The 19,260-nt window shown below is 33.5% G+C and overlaps 3 protein-coding genes across 3 annotated transcripts; 2 read left to right on the plus strand and 1 right to left on the minus strand.

Moving 5' to 3' along the window:
• The first annotated feature begins 1,102 nt into the window (after positions 1-1,102).
• On the plus strand, positions 1,103-4,302 carry LOC108208971 (ADP-ribosylation factor 1). The gene is made up of 7 exons (XM_017379623.2): positions 1,103-1,240; positions 1,787-1,955; positions 2,875-2,945; positions 3,124-3,243; positions 3,536-3,654; positions 3,771-3,852; positions 3,998-4,302. Exons 2-7 carry the CDS (start codon positions 1,808-1,810, stop codon positions 4,001-4,003), a joined length of 546 nt encoding a protein of 181 aa, XP_017235112.1. The 5' UTR covers positions 1,103-1,240; positions 1,787-1,807; the 3' UTR covers positions 4,004-4,302.
• Positions 4,303-8,339: 4,037 nt separating this feature from the next.
• LOC108208969 (type 2 DNA topoisomerase 6 subunit B-like) lies at positions 8,340-18,655 on the minus strand. The gene is made up of 12 exons (XM_064087845.1): positions 18,509-18,655; positions 18,282-18,390; positions 17,532-17,615; positions 16,914-16,940; positions 16,301-16,409; positions 16,139-16,214; positions 15,987-16,007; positions 15,427-15,620; positions 14,865-15,012; positions 12,334-12,541; positions 12,087-12,214; positions 8,340-11,635 (listed from the first exon to the last, which is right to left on the minus strand). The coding sequence occupies exons 1-12, from the start codon at positions 18,542-18,544 to the stop codon at positions 11,333-11,335; spliced, it is 1,443 nt and encodes a 480-aa protein (XP_063943915.1). The 5' UTR covers positions 18,545-18,655; the 3' UTR covers positions 8,340-11,332.
• On the plus strand, positions 8,610-10,170 carry LOC108208970 (galactinol synthase 1). The gene is made up of 4 exons (XM_017379622.2): positions 8,610-8,945; positions 9,034-9,351; positions 9,506-9,640; positions 9,742-10,170. Exons 1-4 carry the CDS (start codon positions 8,610-8,612, stop codon positions 9,958-9,960), a joined length of 1,008 nt encoding a protein of 335 aa, XP_017235111.1. The 3' UTR covers positions 9,961-10,170.
• Positions 18,656-19,260: the final 605 nt, after the last annotated feature.

The raw sequence follows: 19,260 nt of genomic DNA on the forward strand, positions 1-19,260 counted from the left end.
AAGTATTCACATTCTTAAACTAGTTTTTTCTTGGCAATTGACCCAACCAACGTGGAGCATGCATACAAGTAGTGCAGACCGCAGTGCACACCAAATCTATACTATACTATAAAAAGCCATAGGTATAATTTGTAGTCGTACAAAATTTTGGTTTGGTACTCTCCTCTAAAACTAAAAGTCTACAACATGTAGATAGCTATTAAACAGTTTCATATACTAAAAACACTCCTTATGTATATTAATATCTTTTTAAATATAATTTATAATTAGTTGAAAAAGATGAAACTACTGTTAATAACATATATTAATATTAAAAAAAATTATAGATAAATGTATAACTAATTATAAATATACAATTTTGAATATTTTTGTCTAAAATACATATAAATAATTAGAGACGCTACTTTTTAATTATAACGTATTCTACTCGAAATTTAACTCTAACGTGTTCTATTTCATTACAAACACGAACCATTACGTAACATATGAAGATATATGAAATATGAAAATTTTGATTTAAAATTAATTGAATAATAAACTATCACATATTAATATCAGAAAAATAATTATAGATTGATAATAAATTGTGAAAGCTAAATTTCCGTTAGAAGATATAATCAGTTGGTTAATATAATTTAACTAAAATCCAAATTATTAATACTAAAATACTAATAAAATGGTGTTAAGATTTAAATTATAATTAATAAATTACGAGTTATATAAGCGCCCGTGCTTTGCACGGGTTAAAGGCTAGTATATTGAATTGGTTAACAAGACATAAGAATAATATAATTATGCTCGTATTACATTTTTGGTTAACTAATATATTTTAAATTAATTTTATATTTTTAAATATCAAATAAATATTATATATAACAGAAGTAGTAGATATATAATTGCCAAATTAAGAAAAACAAATATATAAAAATCATGAATTTACCTTATATTAATTCTAACAAAATACAATTTGTGGACCTTGGAAATTAAAAAAAATTAGTCTTCTATATTTGTTTCTATTAATTTCTTGTGATTATAATTTATCAGTCAAATATTAAAAATGTAAGTATTTTTATTAAGAGGGAAGAAAGGGAAAAAAAAATAAAACGAAACTTTCGTTTAACATATAAAATTGTCGTTGACGCTTCTCGCCCTCATTTATTGCGTTGGTCTCAAGCTTTCATCTGTGTCTCTCTATTCCTCACACACAAAACACGCACCAGATCCCTCTGCTTTCATCTAGGTAAATCTCATCTTCTTCTTCAATTATTTTTCCATATTTTGTTCAATTTGTATGTATTTATGTATCTCTATTTGTTGTTACGATGCTTTTGCTTCTAAATTATGTGATTTAATCTCTGAATTTCCCGTTTGTTTCGCTGGATGTATGTATCATAATATGTATATGTAGTGCGTGATCTGATTTATGTTCTTCGTGCTGAATTGCTGATGGTTTATTCTCGATTTTGCTATTTTTATGGCTGCATTGAAAGCATTATTGTGAAAATAATTTGATTTTTTTGAATTAATTGTATTTTAATTGGTTAGGTAGTAAATTACGATACATGGTAATGATGATGAAAAAAGTAAGGTTGCATTTAGTGGATAATGTTATGTTTGAAGATTGTAAAATTGCCTGTTTAAATTATTGTGGTGTTAAATATTAAGTTTGAATTGTTGCTTTGTCGGGCTAGTATTTTGATGGTGTTATTTAGATCCGTTTGATAACACGGTGCTGGAGAATTGTTTTGTGAATCTGAGTGTTTTGTTACATATACTAACAATATAGGGATCCTTACTTGAAACGAGAATGGGGCTATCATTCACTAAGCTTTTCAGCCGGCTTTTTGCCAAGAAAGAAATGAGGATTTTGATGGTTGGTCTTGATGCTGCTGGTAAGACAACTATATTGTACAAGCTCAAGCTTGGGGAGATTGTGACAACCATTCCTACTATTGGTATGTCAATTGACTAAAGACAGTTAGCTGTTAATATTTTAGATGTTTAAACTAAGTGATGTTTTGTTTCTGCACATTACTTGTTGTAGACTATGTTGAGCATTTTTATGCTTTATAATAATAGTATCTTCTTTAGAAATGTTATCATCTTTTTTTTGGGTAAGGTCAATTACAGAAAGGGTATCTGTTGGGCTAAGCATTTTAGATAATTGATCTTTTGCTTGTGAAACTGCACACAACTTTGTGAGACCATACTATATATTTTCACACCTTTGGTCGCAACATTGTAAAGGGAATATGGCTTATATATGTACCCTGTTGAATCAAATAATTTTCGATGTCTTTCATCTTTGCAATATCTTGTGATTATAGCAGCTCTAGTATACATATCCAGCTAACAGATGCCTGAGACTATTGACAAACTCGTTTTCAAATTTGCAACATGCCTTCTTTCAAAATAATCAAATAACTGCATAACCCAATTTCTGGTTGCCTACTTGCCTCAAGAAACAGAAGAGCAACTTGTCTCTTGCTTAATGGCAGTACCAGTTTTAGTACAGTTAATTGTTCAAAATTTTACTTCATTTGCCTCTTAATCAGACCTTCAATGGCAAAACCATACTGCAATGCACCTATAACAGGACCGCTTCTTTTACATTTATTGAATGTTACTAGCTGATTATTGTAATATAGAGGTACATTGGTTTCAGTTTCGTGTTCATCTCTCATAGGAACAAATGCACCCTGTTTATTAATGATCTCATGTTAAACGTTTGCTGGATCTAGTCAGTAGGATGTGTTTGACTCTTTCATTGTTTAGTAAAAATCATAAAGTTCATGGTCTATATTTATTGTTCCGGCCACTATCATCTAGTTCCCCTGCACAACTTGTGATGGAAACATTGTTGATTGTCTGCAGGCTTTAATGTTGAGACTGTTGAATACAAAAACATCAGCTTTACTGTGTGGGATGTTGGCGGTCAGGACAAGGTTGTTATCTTTTCTCCATAAATTTCTGTTAACAATTTAGAAGTTTATTAGAATCCATTTTTGGTTGATAAACACTACTTGTTCCTCTACACCCCTTGCAAAGTATATTCTAACTCATGATATTAATTTTGACATCATTGAAGTTACTATGAATATCTGCTGACCATATTTTATGCAGATTCGTCCACTGTGGAGGCACTATTTCCAAAACACACAAGGTCTTATATTTGTGGTTGACAGCAATGATAGAGACCGAGTTGTGGAGGCTAGAGATGAGTTGCATAGAATGTTGAATGAGGTAATTTTTCCAATAATATAGTTGCCTATGTGTTAATGTAATTATGTGTCTAAAGAAAACAAATTAGATCTGGAAGCATTTTAGTTATATTAATACTAGTATCAATTTATATTTTTAGTGAAGGTACTGAAATAACTAAAAATGTGTGTTGTGCCTACAATTATATATGTACAACTTTTTTGGTGAACAATACGTATCATGGCCGGGTGTATTGTCTCAGGTGTTAGATACAAGTTTAGGATACAAATTATTTGGTAGACATTAAAGAGCATGTTAATATTTGCTTCTGTAGGATGAGCTACGAGATGCAGTGCTACTCGTATTTGCTAACAAACAAGATCTTCCGAATGCAATGAATGCTGCTGAAATAACAGATAAGCTTGGTCTCCACTCTCTTCGACAGCGCCATTGGTAATTATTTTAGACTTTGATGTTTTACAGTAACTTATCAATGTAGATATTATATGGAATGATCTGTTTTTGTTTTGACTTTCAGTACATGTTCTTATCTTGTTCTCTATATGTAGGTATATTCAGAGCACCTGTGCAACCTCAGGGGAGGGACTTTATGAGGGGTTGGATTGGCTTTCCAACAACATTGCTAGCAAGGCAAGTGTTTACAACTTTACATACTATCAAATCATTTTTCACATTAGTAATCGTTCCACTATCAAATCATTGTTTCGCATTTTTAATGGTTAGCTTGTACTGAGAATGTAAATTGACGTTTGTTTTTTTATTCTTCTGAATACAGTCATGAGCAGATGCAAAGTTGTTTGCCGGGAGTGGTTATGGATGCAGAATTATTATCTAGTTTTTTCTTCTTTTGGCTCCCCACCCACACTATATTAGGGTCGCCACCACTGTCTTTAAACCAAAGCTGGACCTAAACCTGACCTTCAAGTGGTCGGAAAGAATGCCGGGTTATATATACGAATTCTGGAGACAATAAATACTTGTATGAGTAATTTGCAAATTTGTAATATAATGCTTGTATGATGTTGAGACATAATTTTCCATCACTTTCCGATTTTTGGTAGTTTATTCCTTATTGGTTTCTTTCTTATTGCATGTCACTGCCACACATTATGTCAGTGAAAGGAATATTTTGCTTGTTCTGTGTATCACGGCAGCTGAAGTCGTTCACAAATAGTTATTATACATGCACCACAAATTTTTGGTGGCTTTACTGAAATACATACAATTTGAAACTTCTAGTCGACACTTCTAATTTTCTTTAGTTGTTATTCAGCTTTAGGATTATCTTTTAATTTGTGCTTTTATTGTTAACTATATGTATGGTAAAAGTTTTTGTTCTAAAGTTTACGTGGTTTCAGCTATTTATAAAATGTAATTCATATATTTCTTTTTATTACATTTGAAGTTACAGTAATGCATATATGATGGATAGATGGTGTAGATTTTAACAGAACATAAATTTTTAAACCGTAGGAATGTAACTGTATTTGACATTTTATATTACAACTTGCGCGAGGCTTATAAAATAAAATGTTCATGTATTCCAGTTGCCCAGGTTGCACAGCAATTTATTTATAGCAATGAAGCAGGTCTTCAGTAATCAAACTGTCTCTACCAATCGTCTTCATGCGAAACAGTTATAAGCAAATTACAAACTAAATAAAAATATTTTTCTGTAAATTTCAGCTGGGCTAAGCTATATACTCCCTCCGCCCCACTGAGATATATACATTTGTATCGGGCATGGAGACTAAGAAAAGTGTATAAAGTAATGTAAAGTAATAAGAAAGAGAAAGAAAAGTAGGTAAAGTGGTGGAACCCATTAATATTTAAGTGATAGATTTGGAAAAGTAGATGAAGTTAGTGGGTGAGTGGGATTTTTATATTATAAAAGTTTACTATTTTAGGAAAATTTTGAAATGTATAGAATTGAATGGGACATCCCGAAAAGGAAAGTGTATAGAAATCAGAGGGACGGAGGGAGTAGTATGTATGTTGGGTTGCCTGACATGTTTATGTTAGCGACATGCGAAAAAAACATTAAAGAATTTAATTCCAAGTTTTTGATTAATATACAAACTAGCATAAAAGCCCGTGCGAGGCACGGGGCTCTAGTTCTTGCTGTATTTTAAATAATATTCATATATCATTATATTATTCTCGTACGGACCTTGAATTTGTATTGTGTTTTAAATAATATCCGTGTGTCATCATATTGTTTCGAGCGTAACTATTATGTTTTACTTTTTGACAAAATATGTAAACATGAAAAATGTAATATATGCAACCTAATAGCATTAATAGTAATAATAAGTACTATTCCCTCCATCCCATTTTATATGACCCTTATTCCTTTTTGAGACATCTCTAAAATAATGAACTTATTATACTTACTATTTTTAAACACTATTTTTCACTATTACACCCACTACTTCTCTATTATATACTCTTTTATATTAAATAAACACTATTACACTCACAACTTACCACCACTATCTCAAATCTATTATTAAATTTTGATATATTCCACCACTTTACCCACTTTCCAACTAAATTTACTCTTTTTTACTACATTTTTCTTAATCTCCGTGAAAGTCAAATAAGGTTACTTAAAATAGGACGAAGGGAGTATATTTTTAAAAAAAATTATAGATTAAAAACTACATTTGAACTGATATTTCTATATTCAAATTCGTTAGGATATAGAGACCATTATCATATTATCAATGTTCAAAATCCTTTTATAATAAAAGAAATTAATATGACATAGCCCACGTTGAAAGCCCATCAATTTTTCTTTTCAAAGATGCTCGCTTAAACCTCAGTTTTTGTGCTTATTTCTCACATTCATGACTTAAAATTTCTATAATATTGTATTGGTGCTCGTTTAAACTATTAAGTTAGATTTGAATTCGTTCATTTTTATTCGAATACGAATTATATCTATTTTTTGAAATCTGAATCATGCCACGAACCCGATTATTCATATTCTTTTTCAATTTTAAATTTATTTATGTAAATAATTAATTTATAGATATTAATCTATCATGTAAACAATATATGAGACTAAACTGAAATAATAACTCATCCCAAATAAATAAGATATTGAAACGAATATAAATACAAAAGTTTTAAAGTATGTAATTAATGTTTTTGAATAACAAACTAATTGTTTATGTAGCTCAAGTGGTTTGAGTGATGTATTTGTATTGGAGAGATCTTGAGTTCGAGTCTCATGGATAACATCTTTTTTTTATATATATGAGAAGAGGTTAGGTTCGGAGTTAGGCTCAGGTTCGGAGCTAGGTAATTTATTTGCTCAGGAGGGAGGCTTGACACGAACCTGTTGGGCTACTATATATATAAGTAGAAGTGCTATCTGACGACCTTATTTTTTACTGGATGTATGCTACTAAGATACATATGTCGACAAGCTGCCATGTATTGGTTTAATTTCCTATCCTTGTATGTTAAAGTATTCATGATATCGATGGCATCGAATTAAAATAATTACATATAAATACTGGAAAGCAGACACGTTCTCCAGTCATATTCCCAGACTCCAAAGCTGTTGGGGAGGAATATAACCAAGGATCTTACGATCAAGTGGTTAATGGCAGCGGCTGAGCTTCACCCTTTCATTGAGCACACACATTTGGGTTTTTGTTGTATATACGTTTTGTCAACAAGTCAATGCCAACCCCTGTACTACACAAGAGGAGTATATGGATACACCTGTATGCAAAATAGGACCCGATTTCTTGAAGGTTTCCTATTGTCATCGCTCTCAAGAATGTGACCTTATGCTGGGAAAGGTGGTAGACAGGTTTAATTTCCAAATATCTGCACAGAGAGATACCATAGCTTGTGAATAAGGATCATATATTCAACGGGTGGGTGTGAATGAATATCAAAATTGTGTGCAGTTGTGGCTCCTAAGATCTTAGTGGGAGACCAAGATTCTTGTTATGAATTCCTAATCATCTTTAGCTGCATCTTGAACTATTTAATTTCAAAAGTACAAAGACAATATAGATATAACTAGATGTATTTCTTTATCCAGACCAGAAAAAGAGAGAGATAAAAAAGAGGTGTACTCTCGTCAGGGTGAGTTTATTCTGCCCCTATAACTCAATCTACACTTCAACCAAGTTCAATACAAGATACAACCACAAGTCCACAACACCTGAGAATGGAATGACTAAAAATAAACATAAACAATAGAATTGAGTGCAAAATTGTTATGATTAGATTTGTGAAGAAATTGAGTATAGGAAGGAATGGAGCATTCCTTCTCAAATTGGGAGTGTGTTCTCTAGTATAGGGTATAAGGAATAGAATGGAGGAAGGAATGAAATTTATAAATAATTATCTGTAAACATAGTTCAAGTTTTATTTTATTCCTTCCAAATTCATTCACCCCAACCAAACACAACATAGTGTCTAACGAATGTAAAAACATCACAGGTGTGTCTAGTTTTAAGATCTAACAGTCCAGAGAGACAACAGAATGATGCACTTCAGGGTGACGAATTCTGAATTCAGTAGTTCTTAAACAAGCATTCCGTAAAATCATTTCATGAACACAAAAATATGGATTTAGAATATATTCATCTAGAATTTCAACAATAATGCTGCAAAAAATATTATCTCCTTTCTACAGCAGACAACCTGATGAATGGTAAGATAGTAGCATTCAGCATCGTTAAAGTTTTAAGTCTGGCAACTTTGTTAATAATAAACAAGTAAATAGTTCACATCACAGTATGTATTATAAGCCTGTAATATATAAAACATGAAAGATGTGCAGTTTTTTGTTATTCATGAACAGCCCAGATGGATAGATATTTGTATTCTAGATGTATTATTTTTTACATCTGGACTTCGGTTTATTTTAATACAATTAAAATGTCATACTAGTATTACTTAAGAAGACATAGCACTCACTCTTCCTCTCCTAGTCCTGGCATGCGCAAATATCCAATCACTATTTGATTAAAAAATCAGCATATGAAATCTCAGCCGTTTACCCTAAATGATAAGGCCGAATCAATGTAAGCTGGACAGCAAAATTATGTTCATACATTTCCATTTCCCTCCACATCAAGCCGAAAAAATAATTCTCACATAAATTATTTATATAAAGAAATTTGATAAAGACATCAAATTAGTATTTGAATCTCATTTGAAGTTCATTTGTGTGCATTTGATTTCCATTTAAACCCTATATAATAAGCCTTAAGTGTTCACTCTAGAACCTAGGAACAAAGGCAGGTAGAGTAGCAACTTTAGAGTTGTTGGTTTATTTTCCCCACACTCCTCAATACATAAGTTAGCATTAAACTTTGTTGTTTCTGTACCATTAAGTGAGCTTCCAAAGCTACAAAATGGCTCCAGGAGTACCAGTGGACACCCTTACTTGTAGCAGAAAGTCACCTACTCAGAAAGCAGGGGACAAGAAGAGGGCCTACGTGACATTTTTAGCAGGTAACGGTGACTATGTCAAAGGGGTAGTCGGACTGGCCAAGGGTTTAAGGAAGGTGAAAAGTGCATACCCTCTTGTGGTAGCAATGTTGCCAGACGTTCCTCAAGAACACCGTGAGTTATTAAGGTCTCAGGGATGCATTATACAAGAAATAGAGCCCATCTATCCACCAGAAAACCAGATTGAGTTTGCAATGGCCTATTATGTGATCAACTACTCAAAACTCCGTATATGGAATGTAAGTAACCAGTATCACTTATACATCAGTAATACATCTTAAAATTACTTATCATATCAATATTTTATACATGCTTATATATTTTCAGTTCGACTACAACAAGATGGTTTACCTTGATGCCGACATCCAAGTGTTTGAAAACATCGACCATCTATTTGACACGCCGGATGGGTACTTTTATGCTGTAATGGATTGCTTCTGTGAGAAGACGTGGAGCCATTCCCCCCAGTATTCAGTTGGGTATTGCCAGCAGTGCCCAGAGAAAGTAAAATGGCCTGCTGAGATGGGTTGTCCACCTCCCTTGTACTTCAATGCGGGGATGTTTGTGTTTGAACCTAGTCATTTAGTTTATGAAAGCCTTCTTCAGACTCTCGTTATTACTGCACCAACCCCCTTTGCGGAGCAAGTAAGTGGTTTATATACCTCAATAAATATGTATATGCATGCATGCAAATATTAAATACAATTAATAAACATCAAATCACATATATGAAATTAAAATGCAGAACAGTAATAAAAAGGAAGTGATTTTACTTATCTAACCACTCTTCTGTTCTTAGGATTTCCTAAACATGTTCTTTAACCACATGTACAAGCCTATTCCTCTAGCATACAACCTGGTTCTAGCAATGTTGTGGCGTCATCCAGAGAACGTTGAGCTTGAAAAAGTCAAAGTTGTACATTATTGTGCTGCTGTAAGCTCTCTTCTCCAATAATATTTTATTCTGGGTGATACTAAATTAAAACAATTTATCAGTCCATATGCTTACTGTTTGGTTCAACTTGCTGATAATAGGGATCAAAGCCATGGAGGTACACAGGCAAAGAAGCTAACATGGACAGAGAAGACATCAAGATGTTGGTTGCCAAATGGTGGGCTATATACAATGATGAGACACTAGACTTTAAGGCTGAGAACTCTGCTCAAGAGGGAGAGACATGCTCGAGGTTATCTGTGATGGCTTCTGTCCAAGACCATGCAATTTCTTATGCTCCTGCACATCTAACTGCTTAAGACTCGATAGAAAGAATAATCTTGAGCTTTCGGAGTTGGTGTACTAAAATTACTAGTACTTCTCCAAGACTACCCCACTAATACTTTTTCTAAGATATATGTTCTTACTATGGGTATGAGGCTTCACAAAATGTATAAAGATCCTCGATATGTAAGTATAGTTAATCATTGCTCAAAATTTTAATAGACCTACTACTATATCTCAATTTATATGTAGTTGCACTACTGCAGATTACAGTATATGAGTGACCACATTGAACTTATTATCTCACATAAAATGATCAACCTTTATATAACTCTCAAGTATCAGATTAATAATCAAATACATAAATTGTGCAATTGCATATATAAGAATAAATTGACAGGCTACTAGACAATAATGAAGGGGAAGAAATCTCCATAGTCAGATTAACACACTAACACGCACTGAATTAAAATAAGGAATTTATTTCTTCTTTTCACTAGCTTACAATTACTTGGAGACTATAATAATTCTCGGTATGTCCCATAAGCAGCACCTAAATCAGTCCACCAATGAGCAAGTCCAACAGGTGCCTTATTTGATGTCCTAAATCAAAATTTAGGACAACTGACAAAAATAAAAGCTCCAACAGTGTCCTAGAAATGCCTTAAATTGCTAGGACATCTTTCATCTGCCTTATTCTTAAGGCTGCCCTACTCAAGCCTCGTTTTAGTCTTAATAATAAAATATTATTATCCCCTCTCTTTCCACACTTAAAATTCAATTTATTAATTTTTTGATAATAGGGCTTGTGGATAAGGATTCTTGTTGGAGTGAATGTACAAAAATGATGTCATAAACTACCAGGACACTATATTTTATAATATATATAAGGCAATCACTAGGACACTCTTGGACTTGCTACCTAGTGAATAGTGAACCCGTATTGGGGGTTCTGAAGCTAAGTAAAATAGGTTTATGTTCTGATACTCTTAAATTGTCTAGCTAAAAGGTCATTATTTATTTTTGGAATATAATTGTACAAACATCTTTAACTCAGGAATGGATGTAATACGTAGTAAAGGCAGTACAATGTTCAATATTCCAATTCCATACAGACACACCCCTGGCATACAGTGCTTGAAGTATGTACCAAACCACAATACTAATGCGTGGAACTAAAATAATTTACCTAAAATTGTCAAAAAACAACCGATGCTAATTAAAGTCAGAGATGTTCAGCATGACTACAAACAAATACGAGGCTCAAATGTGTACCTTTATGTCCATTAGATGTGTAATTCATAAGGCTTCAAAAATCACATATTGCTGCTACTAGCATCAAACTGGTCATGTATCAGAATTTAGCATAACGTTTCGATGAAGTGCTCATGAGGTACATGAAGATTCCTATAGATATAAGGAACTATCAGCTTCCTCACCTTCTTCATAGTCATCTAGGCAGTTGTGTTCCTTGTAGAAGCGATCATCAAAAAGGTAAGGAGTAGCTTCTTGGTTTCTCTGTGGCTTTCTATCATTTAGATCGATAACTGAAAGGAGCCTTTCTTTGATACAATTTTCTACAGCTTCAGATTTTATTTTTTGAGGCTGCAAGCCAAGAAGAGAAAGGCATTCTCCTTGAAAGTTTGAATCATTTGAAGACAAAATTAGTCCTGCTAATGTTCTGGCAAGATCAGGTGCATAACTGCGAATCTGAGGCAAAAGAATGTTAAGGATAGCCAGCAAATGTAATAAATTGACAGCCACGCTTCGTTAAAGATACTTTTCATCTTTTAAACATCAGAAGCATCAAAGCAGTTGGCTAATAGAAAGCCTGATAATCAAGGATCAAATATATACTAGCAGCAGTATGTTATGATCATAGATGAACTGCCAACACAACATTTTTCTGAAACCAGAATGCTTCATTAGAAAGCCATTTGATCTATATTATAGCAGTTAGTGACTCTTAACCACATCTATATGATATGAACATTCTCCCGCTTGATTTAATATTTATTAATATGCGCAGAGTATCTTCCTTAATAGCCAACTATGTCACATCACTAGGTAACTCCTGTGTGTCAAGTCTACCTGTAGTTAGGACATTACTAATGGATCATAGACTCATTTCATTAGTCTTTGAAAGAAAGAAAGTTCTTACCTTCAGTGTTTGTGCTGTAAGAAGAACACCAGCATTTTTCTCCTTCAAATTGTCTAGAGCAAGTTTAACAGCTTTTCTGGTAAGACTTCGCTCAGTTGTGTCCTTTTGATTTGCAGGTAGCATTACGACTTTGGCAGCATGTTAAGAAAAACAATGTACATGATAAAAAAGATACATATGAGATGACATGCATAATGCTTAATGCAAAATAAACTATGTATCTAATCAGTGACTTGATTTATATCACTCGCTGATGGATATTGTTTTTGATAACGGTGGAGTACAATATCAATATGGAAACCCAGTGGTAAATTCTCCCATTCAAGTAAAGCATCACTATTTTCATCTGAATAGCTCCGCAAAGTTAAGCCATAACTTTTCCAATCAATGCTTGTCAATGCATTCAGGGAAGGTCTTGAAATCAAACAAGGTGAAAAGTCTTTGTAATATAAAACCTGAAAGTGGAACTTAAAGTCATTTATATCTTTTATAGCAGCAAAATTAGCAACTCTACAGATACAAGTCTAAGAGGATGCATATCTCTTAATTCGTCTTTTGATCTTAGGTATGCAGTGAGCACTAAGCATTAAATATTAAGTAAAACCAGGCATATTGCTACTATAATCATGATGATGAATCATCTGTAACTCCAATGGACAGCACTAGAAATTATTCCCGGCAGAATATGATCCTACACCTCAATAAAATAACATATTTGTATGAACTAAATATGTTCCAGAAATTTTTCTGCTAAGGTGAATGTATGCGTATATAGTTAGTGTTTTATAGTTTAAACAAATCTATTGCCCTTTTTAGTTTGGCCTAAAACAGCAAAAGCATCCTGAAAAAGAATCTTACTTTGATTGGATTTCGAGATTAGAATCCAAAGTACCTAACTCGGAACATTATATCTAACCTCTTATTAAATATTGTGGTCTAGTTACTTTACAGCAAAATGAAGTTTAAATTGCCGACTATTGAGTTATTTGAATCTCTAGCATTATTCAGCGAAATTGATTATACTGTGCTTATAATGTGCCACTTGCAACAATGAATAGGTTTAATGCACTAGACACTACTGACTGAAGTTTATGTTCTTTCCTTCAAATTTTACGCAAGAGGCAGGAGATTAGAGATTAGACTAGACACTATAAACTAAAGTCCTTCCCTTCAGGACTGTTATTTGACTAACTCCTACAGACTTTTATTTGACTACTTCAACACATATCTGCAGCTCTTGGATTCACTTTCTAACACTCTTTAAATCTGAATCACTGAATGTTGCATAACTCTATCCTTTGTCGGTTTTGAAAATCATTTGACACTGCACTTCGTTTTGTTTGAAGTAGCAAATCATCATTTTTCTTGATGGATGTGATTTTATTTATATGATTGTTTATTTGTTTTTTTTTTTTTGTTTACGATTATGGATATGGTTTAGGGGTCATAGGGCATGTGTTATGATTTTTGGTCATGGTCTTGTGGTTTTTTTGGTCATGGTGTCGTACACCCCTGGATTGTCCATTATAACAGGAACTTTATACACTTCTGCAACATTTTCGCTCAAATCATTCGCCATAAGATAGTACTCCATCTTCACATCCCATAATTGTTAATAACTTACATCCAACACTGGTGCTGCCATGGCATTACAAGAGTGCTCTAAATTCAGAGTCACCTGGTTGTAGGCAGCTTGTAGGCTGTTTATCAACTGGTAAGAGGCTGTTTGTTTGTGTTTTGTGTGGACAGGTGTAGTGTTTGGAAATAGAAAAGCAGGTCCCTTAAGAACAAGAGTATGCTCTGATGCCATTTTAAAGGTTATTGAGCTGATCAATAGGCTATAGAATTATAGAAAAACTGATATATTTTATTAATTCAGCTGATATCTTTTTAGAGACAGCTATTGGGTTAGATAGATATAGCATAAGCAGCACATATCCTGGAGCTAATTAAACTATCCAACTTCTCTAAATATCTAAACCTAGACTCCGCTTGCTAGCTACAAAATAACTTGATTTTGGAGAATATTTTTCCGCAAAATAAATTCTCGGGAATATATTTTCCAGAAACGAAAATCATTTTCTTGGAAAATATTGTCATGAGACTGTCGTTGAAAACAGTTATAAAAATTGGTGGAAAATAGATCAATCTGGAAAATGTTTTCCTCTGTTGAGATTTGAGAAGGGGAAGTCATTTTTAGAAGGAATTTCCTTCTTTGGAAAACATTTTATTTTCCATGAACCCAGCAAATGCAGGAAAAAAAATTCCAGATTTTCCGGAATGTAAACAAACACTGCAAAATGAGGAAGACATTTTCTAACAAACAAACGGAGCCCTAACTAAAGTCCTACCATTCTGGACAGTTATTTGACTAACTTCTACAGACTTTTATTTGACTACATTAACACGAATTTGCAGCTCTTGGATTTACTTTCTAACAGCTCGACTAGTATGGTACGTTACATATATCAGGTTCTCTTATACAATTATTAATGCAATTAAATGATGTATGCAGGGTATTACTATAATATACAAGTACAATGTTCGTTAACCCATCAAGTAGGCCACACAATGTGTTATGACAATAAAGACGCACACAATGACAAAAAACTCGCAACTTCGAACAAGTAGAACAAGCATTTTATTTCCAGTCTCTCCTTATATATTATAACAGACACCATAGCAGGTATAAATAGCCAATATTCAATAGAAGCTACACAAATTTCATTTCTGATACATCCAAATACTTAAAAGATTGTTAAATTATATAACTCTAACCTCTGTTTTTCCACAGCATACGGGGATGCAAGAAGGACTAGTCGACTTTGATAATTGACTAATAATTATGACAGCTTCCAACACTTGTCCAGCATTTCTACCACTTTTTGAGCAGCAAGCCACCCCAGTTCCAACTTTTAGATGTTCTCTGATATTTAGAAGGCATGGGAACAAGTACAAATTTTCAATTAGGTAACCAGAGAAACACAGTGCTCTATCTTTTTAAAGTTCCACAGGAATCAACAGGAAATTTTAGCAGATACAATATCAACTTGATATTGACAACTGTAGTTCAAGGTTACTAGAGTAAGACTAAAAAATCAAAGGCAAGAAGGCTTTAATAACAACATATTTATGAATAATTATCAAAGTTAACATGACAAGGCATTCAGAAAACCTAGTATCAGCTTCATGATGCAAATGTTATAAAAGAGAGCTGCATTAATCTGAGTGAAACTACTTTTAGCTATTGTTATTTTTGGTGAACAGCATATCTCAGTCTGCATCCTAAAGACTAAAAGAGACATACAATCTACACCGGCACTTCCCATTTTTAACTCACCGATCTGGGAAGCAAGAGTGGCAGATATTATGTAGACGATGATTATGCTTGAGAACATAATCCTCGAGGCCTGACTTCAGATATTCAATATTAGAATCAGACGATAACGATACACATTGAATTGCTTGAATAATATCTTCATATCTTGAACCAGAAGGATCACCGTGGTCAATTCCAATTTCAATAGCCAGCTTCTGAAAAAAGCAGGACAGGCACACATGTTGATAAAGATATTAATGTAATAGCTCAACTATTGTACGTCGCGGAGGGAGGGAGGGAGGGAGGGGGAGAGAGAGAGATCAACAACAGGCTTGTCTTTCTAAGATGGACAACTTAAATTAATCAATCATGATGAACACCATATATCTACTTTTTGTTTTTGTTTTCATTTACTTTCCTGAGCAGTGATTTACCTATAGGTGAAACTCACAGCTAACAATTCTCAGAAAATTAAGAGGAGCTTTAGGGATAGCGCAGTTGACTTTCAAGAGTTGAAATAATTAAAAAACATTAGAAATAAATCAAGACATGGCAGATTTAGAGTAGCATTTCAAACTTACAGGAATCATCAAAATTCGCATCTGCAAGACAAGAATAAAATAGGAAAAGTGAGAGAGCAACAAGAGATGAGCGATATAGAAGACCAATACTCTCTAGGCAATCCAAACAAGTAAAAGTACAAATGTCATCTGAAAGAAGTGAAGTTTCTGACCTTTTGAAGATAGCGAATGATCTGAGCCAGTAAGTCGTCAACAGTTTCCAACGTTGACAGTGATATTTCAGTACCGCTAGGTAAAACAAAAAGAGTAAGACGATCAGGTATTGTATTTAGAGTTGGTATTGTAATCACATAAACTTCTGGTCAGTAGCGTGCCTGAACTTGGCACCATTTTTTGAGGCCGGAGGTGATTGTGTTAGTCTTTGCATGGACAAATCTCCTTTTAGATTCAGATTATGGTGATATATCTTATCATCACTAATGTCTAATTGATACAAGGATGAAAAGTCAGAAAAGAGTTCAAATCACAATCTTTATACTTGGTTCGAGCTTGCGCATTAGATACATAATCAGCAAGAGAAAAAAGGATTGCAATAGAGCCAAGACTGATTCGCTTTTACAATGAAAATAAATCTTAATCAAACCAACGTGCATAGCTCGAGAATGGATCTGATGATTACACTGAAAGGAAAGTAGTCTACACAAGACGTCCAGTGGGTAACCAATATGATAATATACATCTACACAATTTTATAAAGAACATAAATGATATACCACAAAGGTATGCAAACATATCAGAAGAAAGATACATCTCATCACAAGCAAAGATAGTCTTAGCGTTATTTCTTATAATAACATTATAACTCACGAAGAACATAGAACATGCAATAGTGTCCAATTAATTTGTATAATAAGCAGCTGCCATCTCCAAAAACATTTAGCAACAGCAAGTCAGAGAGGCAATGACTGGAAAAGGGTTAAAGCTTACTGGTAGTTGCAACCGAAATAACTCCATCTGCATTAGAAGTGGAGAGTAAAGACATTAGCCAGATAATCTCTAAAAGGCAAATTTAACAATTTTCTTAAATTTATTTACCCGCATCTTAAAGTATATATAAATTCTTGTGCATGAACCTATCAACATATGTGGGCTAAATTATTACTCCATATCATAAAGAAGTGCAGAACTTGTGAGTTGTAACATTGAACATGCACCTGATTGTTTCACTTGTTCAGTTTCAAGACTTTGGATGCTACAACTTCGTGAAATATTGTCAGATGAACAGTCCAATTAAATGTAAACTAGTTGACTATTTTAACATATTACATATAAAACATATACACTAATATCATACCAAGACCCAAGCATGAGAACGAAGAAACCAGCAGTCTTGAAATAATTCATCAAGGATTCAATGGACCAGCAGTCATGAAATAATACTCAAGGATTCAAACGACACCCCCCCCCCCCCCCCCCAAAACCCTCCCAAACCCTCTTGATGGCATTACAATCAATAGTCAGAGAAAACAAATTAGAAGCCACATTTTGAGTCCCAAGGGAACTTCCTCCATATAACATACAAATAAGAGGAAAAAGAATATGTACCCCATGTCTCGTCCAAAAAGAGATCCTGCGAGATTTTTATATTCAGAAACTCCTCCAAGCAACTTCCAACGCCAGTATCAGAAACTGATCATTCAATAGAAAACCTCTTAATCATGCTTTCCTCAATATATAGACATATGAATTATTTTCACATTAACTTCCCCAAACAAAAATCAAGTATCATTCAGTAGGCTCGGTTTCATCTCACTTTCCTAAATTTCGAGAAAACAATATCTAAGCAGCTTCCACATTCACATATATCAACAGAATTGGAGAAACCAATGAGCTACAACAAACTCAAGTCATTGATAACCAGGTAAAACAAGCATTTGGGAGAGAGGGGGGGGGGAGGGAGGGAGAGGGAGAGAGAGGGGGAGAGAGAGAGAGAGATTGATTCAATAATTATTTTCTTTTTGAAAGAAAGGATAACAATAAAAGATCCTAGGCGGTGGGGAATCGGGGTTTGAGAGCGCAGGAAAAATACACACGCTATACATACTCTCTTCAACGTCTCATATCTAAGCAGCTTCCACATTCACATATATCAACAGAATTGGAGAAACCAATGAGCTACAACAAACTCAAGTCATTGATAACCAGGTAAAACAAGCATTTGAGAGGGAGAGAGGGGGAGAGAGAGGGGGGAGAGAGGGAGGGAGAGGGAGGGAGAGAGAGAGAGAGAGAGAGAGAGAGAGAGAGAGAGAGAGAGAGAGAGAGAGAGAGAGAGAGAGAGAGAGAGAGAGAGAATACTAGATATACGGACGAAAGGAGGATCGGAGAGAGGAGATGATTTCAAAGAGACAGACAATCTACAGAGATCATCTAACAGGCGGCATCGTTGAATCGCCAGGTACATAAACTGCAAAGTAAATTAGAACAATATTCACATATATTTTTTGGCTAATTATAATGACGAAAAGCATGATTAACGAGTTTCTTGAAAAGAAATTGCAGATTAGTCAAGAGATTTCACTCACATATCGACATAGCTCGTGTATCGAAGAGGCTTCCATTACAAACTTTGCTCCCTGATGAGACGTTGAAGAGAGTATGTATAGCGTGTGTATTTTTCCCGCGCTCTCAAATCCCCAATTCCCCACCGCGTAGATCTTTTATAGTTTTATTGTTATCCTCTCTTACAAAAAGAAAATAATTATTGAATTAACTTTGCGGACCGTTTTCTGTCAAAAAAAAAAAAAAAAAAACTTTGCGGACCGTTTATATAACCCTTTGTGGGATGTGGTCGGGCAACGGCTTATATATTTAAAAATAAGTTTTGAAAAAGTAGAATTTGATGTAAAAAAAATATTTAGAAATAAGTTCTTATTTGTTGCACTCAAAAAAAAAGTTCTTATTTGCGAAAATAGAAATAACCAAAAAAACCATAGTATTTTATGACAAAAATGATAAAAACACGGGAGACTCATTTTCCATAGTTTTAAGTACGAAAATATGATTAGCTTTGTAAAATGTTTCTTTTAATTTAATATTTTTTAAAATTCAAAACAGATGCCTAATATTTATATTATTATAAAATAAAATCAGAGAAGTCCTAAATTACATGAGTATAAAATATTATGTGCCCAAAAATTGTTCCCAAACACTATTTTCAAAATTTTAAATATAATTTAATTGATTTCACTCATATTAATAATAATGATTGATTCTCAAAATTATAGGATAATATTTGATTATTTTCACTTATAATAATAATTAATAATAATATTCG

The sequence above is a fragment of the Daucus carota genome, chromosome 2 (assembly GCF_001625215.2).
Source record: "Daucus carota subsp. sativus chromosome 2, DH1 v3.0, whole genome shotgun sequence".
Taxonomy (NCBI): Eukaryota; Viridiplantae; Streptophyta; class Magnoliopsida; order Apiales; family Apiaceae; genus Daucus; species Daucus carota.